At 39.8% G+C, this 27,696-nt stretch overlaps 1 protein-coding gene across 1 annotated transcript in view; it reads left to right on the top strand.

The window, feature by feature from the left end:
- Positions 1 to 15,805: 15,805 nt before the first annotated feature.
- The window catches only part of TSPAN7 (tetraspanin 7), a 94,308-nt gene continuing 82,417 nt past the window's right edge, over positions 15,806 to 27,696 (top strand). The window contains exon 1 of the mRNA XM_083362909.1: positions 15,806 to 16,013. Within this exon, the coding sequence (XP_083219035.1) occupies positions 15,933 to 16,013 (81 nt within the window). The 5' untranslated portion in view covers positions 15,806 to 15,932. The remainder of the gene's footprint in view (positions 16,014 to 27,696) is intronic.

The raw sequence follows: 27,696 nt of genomic DNA, 5'->3' as shown, positions 1-27,696 counted from the left end.
ATTCACCAGCGCGACCAATGCCGTCTCCGTGCTGTATCCGGGCCTGAAGCCCGATTGGTACGGGTCCAGATAATCAGTCTCCTCCAGGAACAGAGGGAGCTGATGCGCCACCACACTCTCAACAACCTTCGCCAGAAAGCGAAGGTTGGAGACTGGACGATAGTTGTTTAAAACAGCCGGGTCCAAAGCAGGCTTCTTGAGAAGGGGCCTCACCACCGCCTCCTTCAAGGCGGCAGGGAAGACACCCTCCTTCAAAGAAGCAGTTATTACTGCATGGAACCAGCCTCGTGTTCCCTCCCGAGCCGCATAAGCTAGCCAGGAGGGGCACGGATCCAACAAACAGGTGGTGGTGCTCAGTCTCCCCATGATCCTGTCCACATCATCAGGGGAAACAGGGTCGAACTCAGTCCAGATAACATGCTCAAGACCGCCTGATTCCTCCACGTCGGACTCTGCCCAGTCAGAGTCCAAGCCGGTCCGGATCAGAGCGATTTTGTCCGCCAGATGGTGACTAAACTCCTCGGCTCGTCCCTGCAAGGGATCCTCTCTCACCTCCTGGTTAAGGAGGGAGCGAGTCACCCTAAACAGGGCGGCCGGGCGATTATCTGCGGATGCGACAAGGGCGGCAAAGTAGTTAGACTTCGCCGTCCTTATCGCCGCAAGATAAGACCTTATAAAGGTTCTTAACTGCAATCGGTCGGATTCGGACCGGCTGGATCTCCAACCGCTCTCTAGACCTCGTCTCCGACGCTTCATCTCCCGGAGCTCCACAGAGAACCATGGGGCCCAATGGGATCTGCGCCGAGTCAGAGGTCGCATGGGTACAACGCAGTCGAGTGCCCTGGTGGCAGCCGTTTCCCAGGCCTCCACCAGAGCATCGACTGGGCTGTGGGTAAGGGTGATAGGTATCGGCCCAAGCGCCCTCTGGAACCGGTCCGGGTCCATTAGGCGCCTGGGGCGGAACCACCTGGTCGGTTCCGCCGCCCAGCGGCGGGGGATGGCATGATGGAAAACCAGCCTCAGGAGGTGATGATCTGACCATGACAGAGGGGTGATGGACGGAGAACCCCCTCCCAGATCATCCAACCACTGTCCAGACAGGAACACCAGGTCGAGAGTATGATCCCCCTCGTGAGTAGGGCCCTCAATAACCTGGGTCAGGCCCATGGCTGTCATGGAAGCCATGAACTCCCGAGCTGACTCCGACGACCCCCCCAGTGATGGCAGGTTGAAGTCACCCAGGACTATAAGCCTGGGGAACTCCACCGCCAACCCTGAGAGGGTGTCGAACAGCTCAGGCAGGGCTGTTGCCACACAGCTGGGCGCCAGGTATGTGAGCAACAAGCCCAACTGAACCCGAGGACCACATCTCAAGAGAAGGGATTCACTCCCGGCCATCTGGACAATGGTGGCCTCCCGGGGGCACAAAGTCTCCCGAATAACCACTGCCACCCCACCACCCCTGCCCTGAGCCCGTGGCTGGTGCAGCACCCGGAAACCCGGCGGGCATAACTCAGTGAGAGGCACCCCTCCCTCCGAGCCCAGCCAAGTTTCCGTGATGCACGCTAGATCCGCACGTTCCTCCTCGATCAGATCACGGATGAGGGGAGCTTTGTTAACTACGGATCTAGCGTTAAAGTAGACCAACCTGAGCTCAGGGGCCTGATCACCCTCATCCCCGGGTAAGAGGGTGCTAACCGGAGGGTCAGAGCGCGCCACCGCTCGGAGATAGCGGGGGCGCGATCCCAGATGTTGATATGACCCTCCGCGCAAACACCTGCTGCCATACCCTATCGCCGTGGGAATTCGATGCCCCACCCCCACACTCCCAGCGCCAGCCGCCACCTCTCCCGACCCCGTCCCGTCGGGACCTCTAACAGGTCCAGACTGAGTGCCGGTTACAAATTTCCTCCCTACCCCCCCATCCCTCCCCCTCCCTAACCTCTTAAAATAACCGGCTAAAAATCTTATCAGGGGCCTCTTAGCATGTCTTAACTCGAGGCCCCTATCTAAGCCCAACCACCTCTCGGAGTCACAAAGCTTGGACCCGTCATTAAGGGGAGTATGGAAACAGGCGACAGGTTGCGCCCATGAGGCAGAAACCGCCCTAAGGGCATACAAATCCGCTTCGGAATAACGATAGACCATATTGCGCCCGAATAGTCTCTTGGGGCCGATGTTACAAATATATCTAAAGGATCGCTCGTTGATGGAACATAGATGGAGAAAGAAGAAGTCCAGTGGGCATATCTCTCAATCTGCGAGGCCATCTCAGCTCTCACCTGAGATGGAAAACCAAAAGACAACCTCAGCCGACCTCTCACTCCGGCTGAGGCGTCTAACTGGAGCAGAGAGAGAAAAGGGGATCCTGAGCCAGGGCCACCCCAACTGGTCTCTCACACCAGTGAGATGGTCACTGACCAGTCCAAAACCGTCCTCCCACCACGGTTCGGTCCCGTCCACATTGGGCTATCAATAGGGAGATCTTAATTCCCATCAGGTACGGAGCCGGCCATAATGCCTGCCTGTCCGTAAAGAAAGTAAAGGACAGGCAGGCCCGGCCTCTGTCGATCCTCACATTGCCAACCAACGCCGTCAGTCTGAGGGAGGAGAGCAGATACATTCTCTCCCCAGAGCCTGTCCGCCAATCCAAACCATCTTCCAATGGCGGAAAGAGGTGGTCCCAGCAGCAATGTTGCATCAAGGAATCTGCTAGCATGTCCGTCGAGGCCGATGACCAGGCCCACAGTCTGCAACCACCATCCGGGAGGAGGAGAAGGCTCCGCACCGCAAAAAACGGTGCCAGCCAGCAGGTGGTAATAAAAGAGTCTCCGTCCGGTGGGATCATCGCCGCTGCCCCTCCGACAACAGAGGGTATCCACGGCGAGCAGGCAGAGAAGGGAAGACAGGCACGGAGGGAAGACAGGCAAGGCGTCCCGGGCTTCCCGGCGCTGTGATAGTACTAGGCGCCGTAACGGAGCTCAGCAGGTCGGCAGGAAAATCTCAGCGCTGCTCATTCAAATCAGCAGATCACTGGTTGGGGGGGGCTCAGCGTCACGAAAAGCAGCGCCCAGCAGCTGTTCCAAACAATCCCCAATCCCCAAAACTGCTTCGGCCCGCGAGCAGATGGAGCAAGGCAGAAGTCCCGAGCTTCACGACGTGGCAGCACTCAGCGGCATAATGGAGCTCAGCACGTCAACAGACAGTTCTCAGCACCGCTCGTTAAAGTCAAAGCTGCTATTTCGGAGGGGGGGGGCTCAGCGCCACAGGGAGCAGCGCCCAGTAGCTGTTTTAAAGCTCCCGACTCCCAAAGTCGCCTCGGCCAGCAGCAGGTGGAAAGAGCAAGGCAGACGTCCCGAATATCACGGCAAAGCAGCACTCGGCGCCATCATGGGGCTGGTAGGTCGACAGGCGGCAGATATCAAGCGCCGCTAGTTCGAAGGGGGGGGATCAGCGCCGCCGAAAAACAGCGCCCAGCAGCTGTTTTTAAACCCCCCACCCCCAGAATTGCCTCAACATACCGTGGGCTTCCCCGAGCTAAATCCATGCTGGCCATATAACCACGGAGACGTCCTCGGACAAGCGCTGGCTCTTCGGCTTTGAAACGGAGATGAGCACCGGCCCCTAGAGTTGGAAACAACTAGCACGCATGTGCGGGGGAACCTTTACCTTTACCTATCTTATACTCACATAAATTAGTAAATTATATTTCAAGTGTGAGGTTGATTAATGTTGAGTGTGTATGGATATTTTGCCGTTTAGATTGGCTTTTTCTCAGAAGTCTAATTCTGTGACCTTTCACAGAAAGTTATTTCATTTAAGTCAGTTGCAGATTCACCAAAGCTGAGCATCTTCAATCTAGGCCTAGGAGATTAATATGGATGCACAGAATAATATCAGTTTGAAAGTTAAAAAGTTAATAAATAAATAAAAGTTAATATTGATATTACCTTGCAGGTCTTACATAATGGCAAGACATTTGAGCCACAAATTGTTATTTGGAAAAAAGGTGTCCCACAACAGCCTATTCAACAGCCTTTCTGATATTGGGGTCAACCCGGATCTTTCTTGGGAATTTGCTATGCTAACTGCAAATAACTGGAGATCTAATGATTTTGACAGAGTCATAGGTTATCCTACCTTCGATTTATACTATACAAACAGAAGAACTTATGGATGAAAAATGTATAAGCTTTTTTCTTTCTAAAGCCTACTTACCTATAAGAAGGAAATTTGAAAGGTCTATAACAAATGACCCAATTATCTATCTTTCTGCAAGGAACATCCCTGAAGAATATAGTGTATAGCAGAAAGGCAACATGATTACACACACACACACACACACACACACACACACACACACACTTTTGCTAGATCCTTTTTATGATAGTTGAAGAAATTTCAGAGGATGATCACTGAAACCTGGCAGCAGAGTTTTCTTTTTTTTTTCTTTTGAGGGCAACCCATTAAAAATTCACATGTGCTTTAAAATAGTCATAGCATAGATTAAAAAAAAATAAAGGAAATGCACCAAACTATTAACAACAAAAAATAGGAGAGGGGAAAGTCTTCTCCATATGAATCTTCACCCATTTTGTATCCTTCAACTAAATGTTAAGGGCAGCCTTTGATCACCAGAAAGATGCCCTTCCTGCCTACATACTGGTAGTAATAAAATACTGAGGTAATATTCCATAATGTGTAACACAGAAAACTTTCAGAGGTTATTTCTATTATTAGGGTGCCACCGGTCAGAGAATGTCGCCTGGTGGCTCCCAGGGGGAGGTCCTTCTCTGTGGGGGTGCCGGAATTGTGGAACCATTTGCCGGTTGAGCTCCGGATGGCGCCCGACCTGTGCTCCTTCCGACACGATCTGAAGACCTACTTGTTCGAACAAGCCGGCCTGGCCTGATGGGTGATGGGTTTAGATTTTAATATTGTTTTAATATATTTTAATTCATTGTTGTTAGTTTCTGGGCACTTGTTTAATCTCTTTTAATGTTTGTATCCTTGTATTTTATATGTTTGCCCTGTTCACCGCCCTGAGTCCTTCGGGAGAAGGGCGGTATACAAATAAAATTATTATTATTATTATTATTATTATTATTATTATTATTATTATTATTATTATGTAATTTTTAATGGTTTTTTGGGCAGGTGGCACATTTGTCATGCTCTGTTATCAATTATGGACAACCATAAAAACTTTTTTTAAGTAAAAATGCTGTATTCTAAAGACAAGAGTAAAGACAAGCATGCAGAGTAGTCTCTAGATTAGAAATCTTAGCTTACACAGAATACCATGAGCATGCTTTCATAAAAGAGAGCGTTGACTGTGGTTATAGTGGCCCAGATATATCAAAATTGGTATGTATTGCAAGTATCCTACAATTAGCAGGAAGTGGCATGGATATGACTAAGGTTAGTAAACTAGTCTACTCTTTTTTAATTTACTAAATAGATTTAAAAAATTATAATTTTATATTTTGAAAGCCTTGGTATACAAAAGCTGTGATGAGTAGCTACAGTACTATTAAAGACCAATATTCATAGGTCCATTTGTTCATTCTAATTAATGCCTTTATTTCATTATATGTATGACTATGCCATATGGAAGACTGAGAGTTGGACTGCAAAAAGACGGTAGTAAAGAGCATAAATTTATCAATCAAATAAAAAACACAGAAGTAGGAATTAATAGGTTGCTTATTTTTGCTTCACTGGATCATGACAATGAGAGAACCAGGGAAAATTGTGCAGTGTTTAGAAAGAATGAGATGGGAGGGGAACTACTCTGTCACATGACATGAACAAATGGATGGAATTAAAATAAGAATGTACAGAAATAGTGACGGGCTCATTAAGAGAGTCAAAAATAAATTGAAATTGTGGTTTTGTTCTTGCCAAATTATAGCCACTCACAAATAGTTTGGCAAAATTTCCGCAATACAATGGTTTGTTCTGGGTTTGAAACATACCTTCCATTTTGTGGATCCCCCCAAAAGAAACAGTCTTCAAAATTGTCCCCTCCCTCTCTTCCAAGACTAATCTGTCTAATTGTTTTCCATTTTGAAACTACTAATGGAATGCTATCTGTTCTGTTAATCTTCTTACCTCTGAAAATTCTGAATACCTCTGAATTTCAGTGGATTCCAATTGTAAATAGGTGCTCTAGCATGTGAGATGCAGAGCTATCAAACTGATGTACTGTCTTGCAGCAAATGAAAAATGGGTACACTGTCCCATCCTGAAACTGACTTGTAGTTTTGTTCATCCCAGTGGAAGAAAAAGAATATTTAGAAATTACTTCAAACTTTATAGCTTCTTGCTTCTGTTTCCATAACTACCAAATGAATTATTCTGCTTACTGTCCGATGGGAGATACCTTCAATGTCTCCCATTTTAAAATGGAACAAATTTTGATATGTGTATGTCTAGAATTTTCAAGATCTATGTGGTCAGATATACAATAGTTGCCAGTTGCTGCTGCACCACATTATCCTTGGTGGAGCAGTGGGCTAATGCCCCCTTAAGTAACACCAGCTGCCTGCAATTAGTGCAGGTTCGCATCCCACCAGGCCCAAGGTTGACTCAGCCTTCCATCCTTCCGAGGTAGGTAAAATGAGGACCCAGATTGTTGGGGACAATAAGCTGACTTTGTAATAATGCCGCTGGGGTGGGGGCAAAAGCCCTAATAAGCAGGCATATACATAGAATGAAGGCTATTGCTAAGCACTTTGTGCTTTAGATTGTAAGCCGCCCTGAGTCTTCGGAGAAGGGCGGGATATAAATGGGATTAAAATAAATAAAAAATAAAAAAAAATCTCTCTATGCAAAATTCATTCTTGGTCTGATTTTTCCTTCTTCTATTCAACCTTCATTCTACTCCCTTTCTCTTTCACTTTGTCTTATTTCTGTGCTCTGTTCTACAGAGGACAATTTGGAAATAAACCTCTGCTTCAGCATATGCAAGAAATAGGCGGGGATAGCAATGCTCGTCCTATGGAGCTGTCCGTAGTAGTTCAGTAGGGAGTGAGGAGTGGAAGGAGAAGGTTGTGTTGCAGTTGACTCATCCACTACTAGATCAATTGAAAATTAACCCTGCCATAGAGAATCTCACCAAATGTGAAGTGCGTGCAATAATACGATTCCTATGTGCAAAAAAACTTTTGGCAGCTGTGATTCATCATGAATTTTGTAATGTTTGCGGGCCAAATGTGATGAATGAAGGTGTCATACATCAATGGTGTTGCATGTTTAAAGATGGATGAACTGATGGCATGATGAGGCAAGAAGTGGCCGCCCATCTGTAGTAGCGATGAACTCGTGCAGAAAACTGACAAAAAGGTCTGTGAAGTCTGTCACTTCACGATATCTGTATTTTCTTTACGCTTTCCCCACAAAAAAATCTGTCCATTGTATCCAAACTCTATTACATTGAGGTCCATTAATCTGAAAGTTTACTGTGATGTCCCCAAAAGACTGGTGCTACAAAAGTGCTTTTAAACAATTTCCCCATTTCCTACACAATTTACATGAACAATCACCCCATTTCCCTACATGAGAAATGCAGTATAAAGCTCATCATTAATTTAGTTTGGAAAGAAGAAATAACTACATAAATATGGATTCTCATTTAATCTCACTGGAAAAATGGGATCCAGATTTGTAACTAGTTTTACATGGTATTTTTTTATTTACTTAATTTATATGATGACTATCTTATTGTTGCAGTGACTTTGAGTGGTTCATAACAAAATGATTAAAATTAAAGAGGATTAAATAAAAAACTATAAACCAAGAAAACAGATGACATGGGGGTGGGTATGAAAAGAAAAAAAAACAGCTGCTTTACTCTTCATGTTACTTTCACAGGAACATTCTAACTGCAAAAAGTAGACTTTGGAATAATTATTATTGTAGTTTATTTGAATTTATTAGCTACCCAACTCTAATGGGCAATGTACACAATATATTAAAAGATGCTTTATAATGCTATAATCAGTTCAAAATCAAAGTGCTTGAAAGGTAATAACCCAGAATTGTTTTTATGTGGAAAAAATCTCAACAAGACTAAATATATAGTATGCAGTTAGAAATGATCACAAACTCCTATCAATTTATGGGGAACATGTAACTGGTATTAGCAATTACAAAGTGCATGTGAACTACTGATTTAGCCAAAGGGTGTAAAAGAACAGCAACCAGAGCAGAGATGGGTCCGCTACGGTCCATTGGCCATATAAGACTCCTACTGTCTGGTATGCAGCAACCCAACTAGATAGTGTCACTGAAAAGTATTGTCAAAATGGTTCAATGCTAGGGATGCAATGTTTCTTTTTCTTTTATTGTTTTTCTTTTTTCTCTATCTAATCTCCAGATTAGATAGCTTTTGAGATTCTGTGATTTTCACAAAGAAGCAGGAAATAAAGTATTTGAGGCTGCTATAAGACAGATTTTTTTCTATGTTATTAACCACCAAATTGTAGTTGGCTGGACTTAAGAGTGCTAAACATGAAATTTCTCAAAAGAACAATGTCTCTTATTTTCCCACTGTCTTGATAATGCAAAGAAGATATTTTTGTGATAAAATTATCATCCTGCAAAGGCTGTGTTGTCTAAGGCTTTCCCATCTGTTTCAAAAACAATTGTCATAATAATGGAATTTCTATCACATATCTCCTTACATCTCAGACTTACATAAAAGGAATGACACATCACTACTTTAACTTCCTGATAATTCAGTTATTTCCAGTTTGTCTTACTTATTAGAAAGTTTGCAACTGCATTTTCACATTGCATGAAGCAATTACATCATTTGTTTGACTCATTACAATTGGTGACCCCAGCCACTTTGATTTATAAATCATGGTTTTTGCTATATTATACATAACTTAATTAAGGTTTATTCCAGAATCCATGGTTTAAAAATAATAATTCAGCATGATATGTGAATTAGACATAATTTCATTCTTAAGGGTATTGTTTCTTCTTAAAAACTAGGATAGGCATCTGATTTTGTTAACTGTGCAGCTGTGTACGTCTAAGGCTTGTAGAATCCTATTTTCTTATTTGTACTTATAATAAGAAATGTTGAATCCTATTTTCAAGTTAATTTCGACACATTTGTGGAAATATCTGATGCCTCATTTTTGTCTGATACTGCTGGCATGAAAACCAGTACAAGCAGTCCTTTTCTGGGTTGTCAGAATAATAGACAAGATTCCCAGCTATGTGGGAGGAATATAAGCTTTAGCATATAACTACTATTAACTCAGTTTCCAGAAAAAAGCAATACCTTACTTTTGAATAAGCACACAGCATGCCTTGATGTCAAATGACAGTCTTATCCCAAGGTAAACATAGCAGGTTTCACATAGCATCTTAATGTAATGAACTGGTCTATTCTGACCACTGCTCATGAAACAAAGGGAATAGGAATGTTTATATGCCTGAAAATTAATAGGGAAACGTTTAATAGGGAAATTCAGACAGAAAAAAGAACATGGAATAGAGAACAAGAAAGAACTTGACAGATCCAAGGTAAGTTTAGTCCAAGATAAAAATGTCTTTTAACCGAGTTCCATTCTTGCTGATTGTACCCATCTGGTTTTCTTGGCAACAAAAGTGCGTATAGTCAAGGCTATGGTCTTCCCAGTTGCAATGTATGGCAGTGAAAGTTGGACCATAAGAAAGGCTGAGCGCAAAAGAATTGAGGCCTTTGAACTCTGGTGCTGGAGAAGACTCCTGCGAGTCCCTTGGACTGCAAGGCGATCAAACCGGTCAGTCCTAGAGGAGATCAACCCTGACTGCTCTTTAGAAGGCCAGATCCTGAAGCTAAAACTCAAATACTAATGAGGAGGAAGGACTCACTGGAGAAGAGCCTAATGCTGGGAAAGATTGAGGGCAATAGAAGAAAGGGACGACAGAGAATGAGGTGGCTGGATGGAGTCACTGAAGCAGTAGGCGTGAGCTTAAATGGACTCCAGAAGATGGTAGAGGACAGGAAAGCCTGGAGGAACATTGTCCATAGGGTCGCGATGGGTCGGACACGACTTCGCAACTAACAACAACCACCAGAATGTTTATTCCATTTCCCAGCCTGAGAAAGGACTATCAACACTAGTAAAAGGGAGATTTAGAGAACTGTAAAGTGGTGGAAAGGTTAATGCAAATACAGTAATATTTAATTTAAAGCCATGGAATCTATATCTGATTAAGTTAAATAGGTTAATATGAAGGTTTTTAATGAGGGAAATAGTAACTGAGAAGCAATTAGTTTTAAAGCCTTCTTCTAGTCAAGCTTGATTTTTGGTAAGTTTGCAGCAATATGGAAATATTGCAGGTACTGTAGTCCCTTGTTTAGTGATCACAATTGGGTTTAGCAGCTCACTTATTAAGCAAAACAGTGAAACGACTGTGCTTTTCATCTTATTTCAGATTTGCTTTACAGACCTGCAATGGTCATAAATGTGAGAACTGATTGCAAAGTTACTTTCTCATCATCACTGTAACTGTGAATAGTTGCTAAATGAAGCAGTCGCTAAACAGGGACTACCTGTATTTGTTATTGTATGTTTTTTCATCCACTCAATCTAACCTATAGGCCTGGTATTCCCTGACAGCCTCATACTCAAAATACTAATCAGGCCAAACAAACTCTGTTGAACATCTCAGGCTGATGATGTCAGCCAGGTGCTATTGCCTACTGAATTTTTTGTATTATACATCCAATAAATGCATACATCCAGTAAGTGTTTCCCCCCCCCCATTATTATAGGTGGCTCAGAACATCCATTAAACCACAGTATGCTTTTATGCAAGTGTGTAGATAAGGTAAAATATTTCTGATAATAGTGAAGAGAAAATAGCAGCTTCTAGTACAGAAAAGCAGACTGCAATATTAATCTCAATAATGTATTTTCACTTTCTGAAATATTTCTAGTTGTAACCATGTCCTTCTGACTAGAACATTTATAATCTTTTGGCATAAAAACTAACACAAGGTGCAAAAAGTGTGTGCCAATTTGAAATCTATTTAAGTTATATTTTTTGAAATTTGATTCAAATATTATTGTATTAAACTGCACTCCATTCCTATTATGGGCTTGAATAACAAAAAAAATCTGGTAACCACCCCTGATCATTACAATACAGAAATTTTGTTGAGAGCCTCCTAAGTTGCCCAAGACTGATAGGAATCAGTGAACTGAAGTCTAACACAAGGAGAGGCTTCAGGCTATTAGAATTTGTGCTGTACATTAAATATAATAAGTAAATGTATGGAGAACTTTGAAGAGGCACTTTGCTTCAATGATGCTTCAGGAGAAGCATCCCACGGGTAAAGAACTGTGAAATGAAATAGTCCCTGTGCTTCTGAAGCAGTCAAGCAAGACAGCTGCGTTGCTTCACTTCATTCACAGAAAATGAATTTGTGAGGTAGAAATAATGCCTTGGCTCCATAAAGGACTGAAAGACAAAACACAAAACAAAACAAAAAACCCCCCACCTCTCTCTTGCCATGCAAAGCAAAGAAAAATGAAGGGCACCTTTTGCACATTCTTAAAAGTAAATGTAGGACAATATCAAAGAAGTATTCAATAGTAATTTATTTTAAAGCATAGCAATCCATTATCTCTGTGCCAGTTTAAGGCACATATTTGATTCTATGCCCATGTATAAGATCAAACAGAACCCAAGATTTATTTTAAAGTATCCAGTCAGTTTAGTACTCTTATTGTATATCAAACAGGAAACATGTAAAAGAAAAAGACATGCTGTGCAAATTTATTTCCAAAGATACATTTAATTGTATTAAATTGTATTTACAATGTGATATGAAATTTGATAGTCTCCGCTTGGCATTCTACAATTACATTCATTTATTATTTCTGTAACGCATAAGGCATTTGAAGTTCATCATTCAAAAATGAAATGTGTTAAGTTTTTGACCCAATTTCCTAAGACAGCTATCAATATTTAATATCTTTTAATCACTGAAATAAATCTCCACTCTACTTTTAATGTAAGATTAGGCTTCTAAATATACTATTTCTGCTCTTATTTCCAAATGTGTTATATTTTGACAGACATGCTCTGAAGGGTATCCCCATACTGTATATCCTGCTTGTCTTGGTGAGGACAAACTATTTCTTTAGCTCATGTAATGATGCCATCCTCAACCCACCTCCAGCCTACCACAAAGGGAAGCTCCATTTACTCACTGCTGCCAGGACAACACTGTAGTCTGCCTGCTGTACTTGCTGGCAAATGCCTTTGTCCCAGTTGGCTAGTATGTGTTGTGAGAATAACCCTAGTTCTTTGTCTACGGCAGTAGATCTGTGAAATGCTGGCTTATTTTTAACAGTCCATTGGTGAAAGGCTGGACTTGGCAAACCTTCATTTCTGAACCAAATGAAATTGGTCAGTTCTACCAGTTTCCCCTACTGAAGAAAGTCAGTAGAAATCACATATCTTCAAAGACTTGCTCCTAAAAAGAAAAATGTCTGAAGGGGGGTGGGAGGAGGAAAGAAGCAGAGGAATTCAGTGTTGGGACTCTGGTTCATGGGTGTCAAACTCAATTGTGTCACGTGACATATTGTGATGAATCACAACTTTTTTGCCTTTGTGGAGCCAGGGTGGGCGTGGTCTGTGTGTGATGCATCCGGCCCGCGGGCCGCCAGTTTCACAACCCTGCCCTAGTTAAACTGCCATCTAAAGAGAACACCTGGCTAGTATCATTACCAAAGCTGAAAAACAGATGTCAATCCAAGCAGTCATTTCATAAACCATTATACTCTCAAGTGGGTTCAGCATGGGATACAAGCAGCTTAAGACTGCCATGTGGAACAGCTTGAAATTATTTTGATTAAAATATATAAAACTCCTCATAGACATGAGTTTATGGGTGTCCAACATTTTGGCTTGGCTCGGCTGCATTAAATGAAGTGGAATTGTCTATTGGGCTGAAAACAAAATATAAAGTTAATATATAAATTAACATTTTAAAAAATATTTTTATTATATCTTGTGGGGCTGCATTGCTAGCTGCCCAGGGCTGCATGCAGCCTTGGGCCACAGGTTGGACATGCCTGGTTTAGATAGTCTTTCCCCCCCCCATGCTTTTGTTGTAAAATATTAACATATAATAAAAACATTAACAAGCCTTTAAGAAGTGGAATCTTCTGTTTTCACAAGGGTCAGTCAGCTTTTGAGTCAAGTTATTTCTGGACTATATTTATTTGCTTGTTTATTAGATTCATATGGCTACCCTACTCACACAAAAAGTAGAAAAATAAGCAAACAGGATCAATTCTAGATTCAAACAAAAGTACAAATGAGATTTTGAGCCTTATTCTTAGGCAGATTAGAGGCTCTGATCACAAACGTCAATGAAAACAGTTGTTAAGACAAATTTTTTAAAAAACCATTTAGTTTTGGTTCAAAATGTCTCATTCCCCCCTCCTCCCCCTTTTTTTTTTACTTTTCTTCTTCTTGCAAATATCTTGATTAAGGAAAAGAGCTACCCGGTCAGAGGATGGCTTCTAGCACATTTGGAGCAAAAGAACTCTTAATTTAGAAAATGAAACACCATAATCTTGTGCTTATGTTTCAGGCTAGTTGAACTATGTTGAATTTGATTAACCCATTTGGGGACACTTGCATGAATACTGAGCCATAACCAAATGAGATGGGTGCCCATAATAGGCTAGATTAAAATGTGTTTGCCGTGGCGTAGAGTGATGTGCAAATGCAAGTTATATGATCTACAACTCTAGGAAATCTCTACCAGATACTTTTTTTTTAAAGAAGCAGATAGCACTTCCATCTGACAACCATAATCAGCCCTGTGACCATGCATACAGTATCACTACTAATCTATAAGAAATAGAAGGATTAAGCACAGAGTTCCAAAAACAAATGGTGCTGCTCAGCTAGTCTGCCCTACTGCCATATTCTTTTATTCAAGGTATTTTTCCTTGGTTCCTGTTTAATTACACAATTGATGAAAAAGCTTTTATCAATACTCAGACATAAAGTTGTGGATATTAGATCTTCATTTAAAAGATGCTCGTTTAAAAAGTTAAAAAGGAAAAACAAATATACCAAACAGAAATTCTCCACAAATATCTCCCTATATAAGAAAATTGTCCCTTTGGATCACACACACACACAAAATTTAAAGAGCTTTTTGTCTCCCAGAAACCTTCATTTCTGAATGACAGATAAGCTAATGTTAATGTTCAGCATAAAAAGGGCTGAAATAACTAATAACTAAATAACTAATTCATTAACCACAAATCAATAATGTTAATTCCATCCAGGCTTCAAGGTAATTTGTGCCATTTTTAATTGGAACATTACCTGAAATATTATTACATTAAGTGATCTGAAGAAACTTGAGCTTCTCATAACTTTTACTAGGTCCACCATATAACTGTGTTTCTTAAAATGTATTAACTTCATGATGCTATGGTGTGTTACACCTGTCATGGTGGCAGCCAGCTATCCTCTCATTAATGGAACATGTTTTTCCTGTGCCACATTCTTCTGCTTTTATTCCTGAAGTGTCATATACAGTTATGACTCTCTTGTCTGACACATTCCTTTTGTTTCATCACCTAAGTAGCTGCATCACTTCACAAACTGGAGAAGCAGCAGTTTTAGGTCAGGAAATCCAGGGAGGCTTGAATCCCCTTGTTTTTATTTCGGAAGTAAACCATCAGCCTATGAATAAGGTGTGAAGCTTGTTGGGGGCAATAAGCTGACTTTGTAATAATGCTGCTTCCCTCCACCCCCCAAAGCCCTAATAAGCAGGCATATACATAGGATGAAGGCTATTGCTAAGCACATTGATTTGTGCTTTAGATTGTAAGCCGCCCTGAGTCTTCGGAGAAGGGCGGGATATAAATGGGATTTTTTTTTTAAAAAGGCCCTATTTATACAAACAGTTCAATTTACAAGAAGCAAACACACAAAAAAGCTGAGCTCTGGCTAGATATGATATAATAAATAAATAAATAAATAAATAAATAAATAAAAAAATATAATAAATAGAAGGCAGAGCTATTCTCCTTGCCTTCCAACTTGTGGCAAGGCCCTTTTTGAAAGTGGAAGCCTGTGGGAGGCAGCTGGAGACCGAGGTGGTGGTGGTGGTGGTGGCCTGTCCATTTTTTTCCCCCAAGTGCTTTTTTTTCAGGTCCATACGCCCATCATGGCTGCGCACGAATAGGCCCACCGCGCAACCCTTTCACGGACGCCCAAGTGCAGGCACGGCTCCATTTTTAGCAGGAACCTGGTGATAAGCACACCACCACCCACCCACCCCGTCCTCGCCTGCTTCGCCAACACGCTCTGCATCGGTTCCCCACCCCCCCACCCCATCCGCGTCCACACTGCTCTTAAGACATCCTCGCGGGAGACGTCTTCCTTCTTTTACTGCGCCACGACGGTGGACCCGCCATTCCACACAACTGCTTTTTCCACCCTCCCGCCTCTGCACCTTTCGCGCAACTAGGCAGCGGAGCCTCTCGCTTCTTTCTTCCCGGCCTCGGCCCTGCCTTCCCGAGAGCGGGGCCCGAGGGCTGGGGAAGGTCGATGAGCCCCTGCCCCTTCTCCGCCAGCGTGAGCGCACAATGGTGCCCTGGCTTGTGGTGTGCGCTAGCGGCAGGAGGCGGGGCAGGCTGTGGCGGCGGCGGCGGCGGCCCAGTAGCTGCGTGCACGAGCGCTCTGGAGCGGCCGCTTCCCAAGCTTTCGCCTCGGCCGCGATCATATTGGTAGCGGAGGAGCCGGCGGCGGCGGCAGCGCCGCCAATCCGCCGCTCGGTGGAGACGCGAAGGGAGCTCGCAGCCCCCTCCTTCCCTCCTTCCCTCCTCCCCTTTTCGCGCGCACTCCCTCCCCTGCCCTGAGCCAGCAGCCGGGATTTCAGTATTATGGCATCGAGGAGAATGGAGACCAAACCCGTGATAACGTGCCTGAAAACCTTACTCATCATCTATTCCTTCGTTTTTTGGGTGAGTGCCCCCAAACCCCGCGCTGGAAGCAGCCCAGCGAGGGTGAAAAGGGTGGGGGGGGGCTATTGGGGGCGGCAATTCGTCCCCCCCCCCCGGCTCGCCCCGGGCAGGTTTTTATGTGCGGTCTGCGTTGGCGTCGCCGCAGATAACGGCGCGTTGCAATGGGAACCGCAGCGGCGGCTCTTCGCTGCGCAAACGCCTGTTTGCTTGCTTGAAGATATCGCTCTCCTCCATGCTAAAGCGTCTCTTCGCGGTTTATCGTCGTCTATTTAATTAACGGGGGAGGGGATAGGAAGTTCGTGCCCGATTTTCACCCACCCCGTCTCCTTCTTTTTTTTCCTTCTTTTTTTTTTTTATAAAAAAATAACCTTTCGTGAAAGCAGCCCGGGAAAGAAGAAAGTTGAAGGCTTGGTATATATTTCTTCTTTTCCTTGGGTGATAGGAGAATTTGAAAAATTGTAGCGGATACTTGTAATTAATTTGATCAGTGATCACAGGGGCTGATTGGCATTGCCAGATTTTTGAGGCATAAATGTAGGTCTGGGTGAATTTTTTTTAAAAAAGGCACTGCTTTCACATTGCGTTTCGCAAAGCTCTTGATATTTGCAAGACCTGCGTACTTAAATTGAAGAAAGCTGGGTACCTCTCCGGATATTTGGGTCACTTAAAATGACTTTTGGATTTGCATCCAACCCAGTGGATGGATCTGGCTGTCAAGTCTTGCCCTATGAAGAGATCTGTGGTGTTTATGAATGAGGCAATTGGTGCATCATGCATGAACATCCAGATTATTCAGGATCTTAAACTACAGCTCTTTTTTTTTTCATATGATCTCTGCGTTCTCTGCCAGTACCTCAGGGAAATCTGGTGGACAGCTCACGAAAAATGATATTGCAGGAATAAAAATCCATATGAACTTAAATATTTATTGGAAATGGTTAAAAAAACCTACATTCACACCCAATAAATGTGAAAATATACAGCAAGATACGACTTTTGCAAAAAAAAAATATCTTGCTGCTTTCATTGCTTCTGCTTATACCCACTCTAATGTTTATATTTTCATAATTGCCATGTGGATTATTTTGTCAGATTAATATTATTGCTGGATGATCATACAAAAGGTGTTTCATTGTAGCTGTTGGAATATAAAGGTTTATCAAATAGAGTATTAATGTCTTCTGTATTCTGGCTTCGCTTTGTAATATATTCTACCATATGATTGTCTCCTGTTTTCAAATAGCGCTGTTAACCCAGAATAAACCCTTTCCTTGTTGTTCCTGAATAACAGGAATAAATTATATACTTTGATTCACAGTACAGTTAAATTGAAATACTGCTTCATTTCCAAGTAAGTGAGATTAGAACTAATCTTATCCAAAGTAATATAGATGTATATAATCATGAATTTAGATACATGTAATATAGAAGACTTGCTTTGGTTTAATTGGTTTGAATATTATGTTGAATATCTCTACTCATTACAAGAGACAGCCTTGTTGATTTCCTCTGTACTATATACAGGTGGACATATTTGTAGGTAGATTGCCTCTTTTATTATTTTGAAGGCTGTTGAGCTTGGGTTGTGTTTTTTTAGTTCATGGCAGGCTTTACTTGCAGCTGCTCTAGTCTAGAGGGAGAAAAAGCATCTCTCACTGTTCCATTCTAGCAAAATAACAGTATAATATTATTATTAAAATATTATTGTGGTTTGTAATCCAAATACATTAAAGAGGTATTTGGTAACAAGAGCTCTGGGTTTTCAAATAGCCTCTGGGGACAGAAATTTTCTTAGCAGCTTGGGCTGTTGTTCAGCAGACTCAAATACAAAGTCTATCCTATCTTGTCAGTGATCTGCTGATTAAGAACTCTTCGGTCATACATCATGGAAGTATAATATAATGGTTCCAGTTTGGTTTATTACAGACCTTAATCCTTACAGTACATTTTTTGAGTGTTAACCATTCAGTGTATCAAAAGAAGCTCAAGGAACTCTTATTTGAATAGCTTTAATATGTCAGGCACAATGAGAAAATGCAGTGCTTTTGTTTGTTCGTTTAAATTCTGCTTAGAGAGCTTTTTTAACCAATATAGGAATAGTTTTTATCCTGATGGTCTTTCATTCATAAAGTTTTGGATATTCCTTATTGCATCAGGCAATCTATCTTTCATTGTGTATTATTTGGGTTCTCAGTCTCTAGCATGGAATCATTTGCATACAAAATGTAAGTATATCTGATGTCTCCAACTAACACTTCTAATATCACACAAGCATTTCCCTAAATTATCCACAAATATATTAAACAACCAAAGACATGTTTATCATATTCTTTACCATTAACTATGTGAATATTTTTTCTCATACATGCTATATGCCAGGGGTCCCAAAACCCCCAGTCTGTGGACCAGTACTGGCCACCGGTTTGCACAAACTAGCAAAGCCCCTTTTGCAAGATGAAGGCAGCACACAAAACCACACACCCTCCGGTCCATGGAAAAACCTTTCACCATGGAACTGGTCCCTGGTGCCCAAAAGTTGAGGACCTCTGCTATATCATATTTATTTATTTTTTAATCCCATTTATATCCCACCCTTCTCCGAAGACTCAGGGCAGCTTACAATCTAAGAAGCACAAATCAATGTGCTTAGCAATAGCCTTCATTCTATGTATATGCCTGCTTATTAGGGCTTTCAGCCCCCCCCCAAGCGGCATTATTACAAAGTCAGCATATTGCCCCCAACAATCTGGGTCCTCATTTTACCTACCTCGGAAGGATGGAAGGTTGAGTCAACCTTGAGCCTGGTGGGACTCGAACCTGTACTAATTGCAGGCAGCTGGTATTACTTAAAGAGGCATTAGCCCACTGCTCCACAAAGAATATACAGACGTTTTCATATTTGCCAGCTGAGCTTCAAGTCCATAGTGATCAAAATATTCCATAATTCATGCCTATTCATTTTATTATGCATTTTGTCTAAATCAATAAATGTGTAATTTATTTATTTATTTTATTCAATTTAATGCAAATTCTGTTTCAAATTCACATATTTCTCTATCACTTGCCAAAGAACTAAAATCTGGAATACATTTACCCTGCACTGCTAATACACAAATGTTCCTCATTGTTACCTTTTTTGGTCTTTCAATTACAATTAAGCCAAACACTTTCTTAGGCACACACACTGATTCTATCTACTTTTTGACAGTCAATTTTAGTTACTGCTCATCAGTTCACAGACACAGTCTTTATACACATGCTAAATATAATTTATATCCACTCCAAATCAAACTAATCCATAGTTCAACATTGTTCCATTTGTAGCATTTACACTTGTAATCTTACAATTTTCCAATATTGTCAAGGCATTTTTAAATCAATTTTCTTCTCTTTATAGCATTCATTTCAATCCCACACTTCAAACATCATCCTTTCCATTAAAGAAACCTCTATACTTTCTAGCATTTCCTTAATTCAATCATCCCAAATAATTTTATCACATTTATTATTAATTCCACTTTTTCTTCTGGGGGCTTCTTATATAACTTTCTTCACCCACTTCCCAAACAATATTTCTTCTCATCAAAAAGGTTGTGTATTTTCTCTGTCACTTTTAATTTTGTTCTTATTTTCTTTGATTGCATTCATTCTTTGAAACTGTATTTTCCTCTCTGTGCACATCAGATAATGCCTTTCATTTTAAGTTTTTACAGCGCTCAGTATATTTTCTTTAATTCAAGGCCTTTTCTATTTCATCATTTCAGTATTCCATTAAATATCTTTTTCCATTCTTCAGATTATGTACTTCCACTCACTTCTGTGGCACTCTTTAATGTAATTGTTTTCAGTCTGCTCCAAGTACTTTCTGCATTATCTTTCCTTAAGGACAATTTTTTATTTTTATTTTTTATTTTAATTCCATTTATATCCCGCCCTTCTCCGAAGACTCAGGGCGGCTTACAAGCTTACAAGCTTCCATTCATTCTGTTGAAATAGTTGTACACCCTTTCATATTTTTTTCATTCAGAATTCTTTATGCTCCTGGAGTTATTCTTTTTTCTTCCATGTGATTTTATTTTACTACATTTTCATTTCTTCCCCCAACCCCAGACTTGATTCCACCCAAAAAGGGTATATCACAAATTCAGAACTTTTCACTGCCCTTGTATTTTTCACAAGTCCCTCAGTCTTTCACAATAAACAAAGCAATCAAACCAATCATGCTTTTAAATTTATATTCATTTCTTTACCACTAGACCGGGTAGGCAACCTTGGCTCTTTTATGATTTGTGGACTTCAACTCCCAGAATTCCTGAGCCAGCTATGCTATGCTCAGAAATTCTGGGAGTTGAAGTCCATGAGTCATAAAAGAGCCAAGGTTGCCTACCCCTGCACTAGACTATATAAATAGAATTATCCTTAAAATATATATTTAAAAAATAGATCTTGTTTTAAGCAGATAACCCTCTAATCATTCTCATTTATTCTTTGGTCTCCAAAGGCCTACTTTTTCTGTGCTTTCATCTTGTTCCCATCATGTTATTTTACAGAACATTTTCCTATATTGCATTTATGTAGACATACTGTATCTTTATTACCATTCACAGGAGGAGAACATCAACCCATTATCAACCTGTGGATTTATATTTTTCATATGAAAATATAATCTAAATGATAGGAGTTAGATATTAAAAGAAGGATAATAACAACAATAACATTTTAATCTTTTCATTCATAACTAAGCCTATATCATCCCTATATTTATTAATCAATTCCACAATATCAGATTCCCTTTATTTAGATATGTTACATTCTTTCTGTCTCAGTTTTACAAAAACATGACATACTTATTTAGGTCATATAATCCTCTTAATTTCTCCCTCTATCCTGGTATGTATCCACAGAATTTATTTGGACGATAGTAAGAGAATACAGAACTGAGTAAACCATGGGGAGAAATGTAGCTTCTTTGGAAATTTTGAAAGGAAAAGGAAAAAAAAACAACCCAACACAATTAAATTGATCTGAAATCAGTTTGATATTTGAAGAGTATAATGTGTATTACTTGTTGTGCCATAAAACCACAGTGTTTTGCATATCAGCAATTAATAGTGTGGCTCATTCATTAATTTAGAAACTGTGGTTGGATCAGTGATTTTACCACAGAGCACTACTACATTTATAAGAATTCAATTATAATTTACATAGGTTATAAAAATATACCCATGTAGATAAATCATAGTATAATAGACTGAATTAAAAATTGTAATATTTCAGTATCAAAAATTCAGTTCCTTTAAGCTGTTTTATTGGTTCTCAAGGGGACTTTCATAGGTAAAGAAACCCATTCTTGAGTAATCATTGTTTGTGTCTAATCTGCTGTTTCCTCATTTGCACTCCTAATCTGTGAAGTCAGGCTTGGTAGTAAGACAAGCAGAGAACCCTAATCTTTACTATACTGAACAAGTATATTTTTTGTGGGGGGGGGTGCAGTGCATGTGTGTGAATGTGGCATTTTTTTCTGGGAGGAAGAAATGAATCTTACAAATGCTGCTTGTTCTCACTATGGGACTTTTAATGAAGCCACACAGAAATGTATTCTTGATGCATAGTTTTTTTAGTATAAATAACTTGTCTTGAACTTTTAGATCAGCTTCATTATCATCAAAGAAAATATTTTGAAATCTATTTTATGCTTCTGACTAATTTTGTTGGATTGAATCCAAATTCAGTTAGCGGCAATGTTTCATTAAAATTAATATGGCATTTTAATCCAGATTTAAGTTATGTCAATTTAGATAAGAAAATATTAATAAATATTGGAATGCAAACTTGAAAGCTTGATCTTAATTTGTCAGAAAATGGATGATCAAAAATAAACAGAAGACAAAAAACTTATCACCTATACATGTCAAGTAGAATCTGGGGGCAAGTCATGCACATCACTGAATTTGGAATTGTTCATGCTATTTTTAAATACACTTCTTAAATTCTATACCTCACCTATTGCTTATTTATTGCTTATTTATTTATTTTCCTCTTTGCAAACAAGATCATACTGTAAATATTTCCTTCTGCAAGTGAAGGAATTTTCTTGCCATTTGTGAGGAACTATTCAATGCGAAGTGTTCATGGGTGGTCATCCATATATTGTCTTTTTGATTCAACTGCCCAGTTTTCTTCTCTGTTATACTTACTGCTATTATGTCTTACTAATTCTCTGCAACTAAGTACGAGGCCTCCATGGACTGGCTAAACGTTGGCTGTAGCTTCCTAGTAACTCGCAGTATTTTTTTCCCCTGTCCATTAGTGTCTTTGAGGGTCCTAAGTAGGGTAAAATCTGAACCAAATAATTAAACAGATATCACGGTATAGACTATAAAATATTGTGAGGAAATAATCCTAATTTACAACATGTTACTCCAGCAATATTTTTCTTATAACTAAAGTCTGTCTGTCTGTCTGTCTGTCTATCTATCTATCCATCCATCTATATCCATCCATCTATATCCATCCATCTATATCTATCTATCTATCTATCTATCTATCTATCTATCTATCTATCTATCTATCTATCTATCTATCTATCATCTATATCTATCTATCTATCTATCTATCTATCTATCTATCTATCTATCTATCTATCTATCTATCTATCTATCTATCTATCCATCCAGTGCTTTTTTTGTAAAAGAAAAAGGTGCCGGACCTCACACATGTCATACAACCTGCCTTGCCTACCCTACAAGGTTACATCCAAAAAAGGTGCCAGAACTCTATTCTGAGCGTTCTATGACAAAAAAAGCCCTGTATCTATCTATCTGTCTGTCTGTCCATCATCTATCTATCTATCTATCTATCTATCTATCTATCTATCTATCTATCCATCTAAAAGTTTGTTGAGCTATCAGTGTTGGCAAACAACTGTACATTAGTTCAGCAGTTTTTCCTTACACTTACAGTAATGCATGTCTTGACATATTGGTAACATTAATCATTCCAGTATTGAATGTCTAATTGGGTTATTGGAATGAACACTTTTGTGTACAGACTTTGCTCTGTGTACTTGCTCACCAGCTCAGCTTTGCTTTTGCATCTGTCAGCAAATTCTTTTGAGAAGATCAGCTAACACTACTGCCCTGCTTTCCTTCTTAATTTAGGACCCTGTAAAAGCTTTTGATCCCGCAGTCTGAGTGAGTTGAACAAATGTTTGCCAAAGAGAAGTCACAATTCAGCTTCAGGTGGTTTTCTGGATCATACATACATCATTAAATTTAAATTTGTTAAATATTATTCCCTCTTTTCTATATTAAGTGTATGTGATGGTTAATTTTCATATGATACAAATAATATGATATTATAAAACATTTAAATAATCTTCCTAGAAAAATATTAAATAGTAGAGTATATGCAGACTTTGCGGTATTTAAAATATGAGATTAAAAGCTATTTTTTTCAATCCATATAAATATGAATGATTTTATAGAAACTGGGGTTGAATCTGTGTTTGTGTGTGAGAAAGAGATTGTATGTGTATATATGAGAGAGAGAGAGAGAGAGAGAGAGAGAGAGAGGAGAACTTGGCTGAGGATTGATGTATCTATAAAATCTCATGGCTGTTGTCATAGGAGTTTTGTTACATCATTTCTAAAAGTCTTACACTTTTAGATTACATTGTTTATTTTAGGAAAGGCCAACTGGAACGACAAAAATATAAATAGCCACAATTTTAGTCCTGAAAATAGGAATTTCCTTGAAATTAAAGCTCTAATATACTATAAACAAAAGGGACACGGTGGCTCAGTGGGTTAGGACGCTGAGCTTGTCGATTAGATGGTCGGCAGTTTGGCGGGTCGAATCCCAAGTGCCGCGTAGCAGAGTGAGCGCCTGTTACTCGTCCCAGCTTCTGCCAACCTAGCAGTTCGAAAGCACGTAAAAATGCAAGTAGAAAAATAGGGACCACTACGGTGGGAAGGTAACAGCGTTCCGTGCGCCTTTGGCGTCTAGTCATGCCAACCACATGACCACGGAGACGTCCTCGGACAAGCGCTGGCTCTTTGGCTTTGAAACAGAGATGACCACCGGCCCCTAGAGTCGGAAACGACTAGCACGCATGTGCGGGGGAACCTTTTACCTTTACCTATACTATAAACTGCTCACAAATATTTTCATACCTACTGAATATATCTGAAGAAAGAAAGAGCAGCAACCCAAATAGTGAATCTTTATAAGGAACATCAAAATGTTCATGAAATTCACCAGCCCCTCTCTGACACATCTTAAAATAGTTTCAGTTTCATGAGCAATGTCCCTTCCAGGTTAAGGATTTTGTGGAATGCACAAGTATGTATTGTAGACAATCGTTTATTTAATCTGATTGGAAATTCACTAATCATACAAGTGGGAGTCAATGTGTTAGCTTCTACAAATCTATACTGTAGTTATAAACGAGATATACGAACTGGAAATACAAATAGAAATAAAATAAAGTGAGAGAAGAGGAAAAAAGAAAGGAAAAAGAAAGAGGAAAGAAAAAAGGGCAAAATGATACTATAGAAGACATGAGAGTTTTAAACAGCTTGAACCAGATAGAGAAATATTGATCAGTCCTTGGATTATATCACTAGAGAACTGATTCATAAACAGAAGATGAACACAAATTGTCGATCCAATATTGTTCTCCGAGATGTCCAGTAGACATAAAAAAGGCTTTTATTGAATTAAGCTGTTTTAAGGAACAAGCTTAAAGTTCTGCTTGCTCTATAAAGTGTAAGTGATACTTCTCTCTCTTGTGGCCCTCAAGGCAGCTTTCTCTGTGACAGACTCATCACTTTGAAATACTCTATTTTCCAAGGTCCAAATGTCCCCATAGAGCAGACATGTCAAACACAAGGCCCGGGGGCTGGATCCGGCCCGCGAAGTGGTTTCATGTGGCCCACGAAACCATCTTGGAAACAGGGAACGGCCCCCACTGCCTTGGTTCTGGCCCAGAGATCCTCCTTCTGCCAGAGACCCTCATATCTGTCCCCCTCCTGCCCAGGCCCCCATAGGCACCCTTGATGCGTAGGTCATACGCACTCTAGCCATGCCCACCCAGTAGGCCACGCCCACCCTGGCCATACCCACCTGGCCCCTTGAGGGCAACTGCAATGCTGATGTGGCCCTCAATGAAATTGAGTTTGACACCCCTGCCATAGAGTTTAGGAAACAGCAACCATTGGACTGTTTTGTTGGCTTTTGGGGGCTTGAAGCACCTCTAACATGTGCCTATTTTAAATAAGCTTCTTTAACTAAAATAATGTTTTGGGGACGTATGATTCTAATATGAGTTGCCCTGATTTGTACATACAGTTATACACATATACATATCTTAACAATATTAACATAGGAATATTTGATATATTTATAACTACTGTATATATCAATCTTGAAATGAAAAACAGTTATGAAAGCATTAATTTATATTGGCTTTTTCTCTTAAAATGTCTACTCTCCTTATCCCTTTCACCTCCATTATTCTTTTCCTTTCCTATTGCATGTTTTCAGGTATCTTTTAACTAATTATGTAGGGAAAAAAGATTATGTAGATGAGAAAAACAGATCTGTGCTGCAAGGATCAAACGAATACAGAATACATCCCACAATTTACCAGAGGCCCTAACAAATACATGTGTTTTGGAGTATCTGTTGTTGAAACAATAACACTTGATAGATAATGGAATAATATTGACTGGTCATCGGATATTAAATTCATTGATACTGCAAATCAGTGCCTTCAGTTGTAAAGATGCATTTAAATTAGTCTTCTTATAGTGTAGTCCTATATGTAAAGTTGAAACTAAATCCCATTGCCTTTAGTGGAACCCATTGCTATCAAATTATGTAAGCCAAATTTCAAAGTAAAAACACATGATTGTTAGTCTTGTTGAAGCTAATATATATGGCACATTGCAAAGCTGAATTAAAGAGACTTGGTACAGATATCTTTTTTGTGGGGCTTGATATAAACACTGACAAAATATATTATTCACTGCAGGGGCAAATGATCATTTTCAGGCAGAGGGAAACTCAACAGATGGAAATATTGAAGGTCATCTTGAGCACAGCCATGGCATATAAGACCATAATATTTTAGTTTGTGAAGTTTTGAATAAATTTCTTTGCAGGGAGAGGATTCTTTTGAGTTTTTTAAAAATTAAATTTAGCTTATTTTGGAATTATATTACTTTTGTGTCTTTGCTTTTTGCTTCAAAGTAGTGATATCTGCTACTGTTTGGAGAAATGGCTTGGGATGCACTCCTTTTCTTATTACCTAAGAATTACAAGATATACAATGTAAGAGTTATATGACAGTGACAATTCATGGATCATTTATCACATAATTGGCACTACATGGAGATAATCACAAAAAGTTATGGGAGTTGAAAGCTGGAATATGTTCTAGCTATTTATTAGTCATGAATACTGTGAACTTTAGAAAAGGGTATAATTTTATGAAAATACTCTACATTGTTCTTTCTGCTCATATTGTCTTGTATTTGTTGTCCTGACCCTCCTTTGTATTGTTATTCTGAATGTATGTTTCTATGCTACATATAATACATTATTGTGGTTGGTGTAATCTTCGGTTTCAATACTGAAGGTTTAGGCAGGAAGTACTACCTGAAGACGTTGGGACTTCTGAGTAAATATACACAAGAGAGCATTGTAATGTTAGAAGAACCGTTGCACCTACCGTTGCTATACTTAGGAGTAATCTGACTTCCCTATTTGGTCAGAAACAATGTATTTAATATTTCTTGTGATCCTTAATTCACTCCACTGGGCTTTTGTATTTTATCAAGTACATATGAGGGCAGCAGTTGGAAAACAATTTACTGGAGACAATGTGAATCACAGGGTTTCATGTAGTATTTTGGGTGATGTGGATAAAGATTTCTGGTATCTGTTAATGATCTATTTATTTAAAAAGAGTAATATTTATGAGAAACTGGTAGTTTGATGGTACTCCAAAACACAAGTAACAATTCTGGAAATGAATGGTTGACATTTTAAAAATGAAATGTTGCTCATGTTCTTGTTTGATACTCTCTTGCCCTTGAGTATTTTAAAAATGGAATTGTCTTGCACTATGACATACATTTAGAAAACATATCCAGTCGAATTAACAGCATAAAACGGAGCCCTTGAAAATCGTATAACCAGGCCTGAGAAGTGAATTTACCTACATGGACTAATCATTCTCTTATTGAAGCAGATAAATAGATGGTGACCTTCTTGGTCGGTATCATGGCTTCCTGTGTTGCATAACATCATGAAATGCCATTATAGCTGAATAAATGTCTAGTAACAATAATTTTCAGAGGCCAAGTGGTACATTTACTATTTACTATTGCTTAACCAAAATTGGTTCAATCCTTATCCTTTAGCCTGATGATAATATTTAAGGACTGCAGTTCATAGAATGGTGACGTGACATAGACAATGCCACAATATGCTTAGTGTCAAGGCTTAAAATTTCATTTTTTGAAAGTTTATTTTTAACTTTTTAAAAAAGCACAATTGAAACGATAACATGGTACGCTAACATCTTGCTCCAGTAAGGAGGAAACAAAGCTGAGGATCCAGGAAGTAAGACAAGACAAGAATTTTCACCAAACTACCCAATTCAGAGTGTGAATTA

The sequence above is a fragment of the Vipera ursinii genome (assembly GCF_947247035.1).
Source record: "Vipera ursinii genome assembly, chromosome: 4".
In the NCBI taxonomy this organism is placed as follows: domain Eukaryota; kingdom Metazoa; phylum Chordata; class Lepidosauria; order Squamata; family Viperidae; genus Vipera; species Vipera ursinii.
This window is presented reverse-complemented; position numbering and strand designations above follow the sequence as displayed.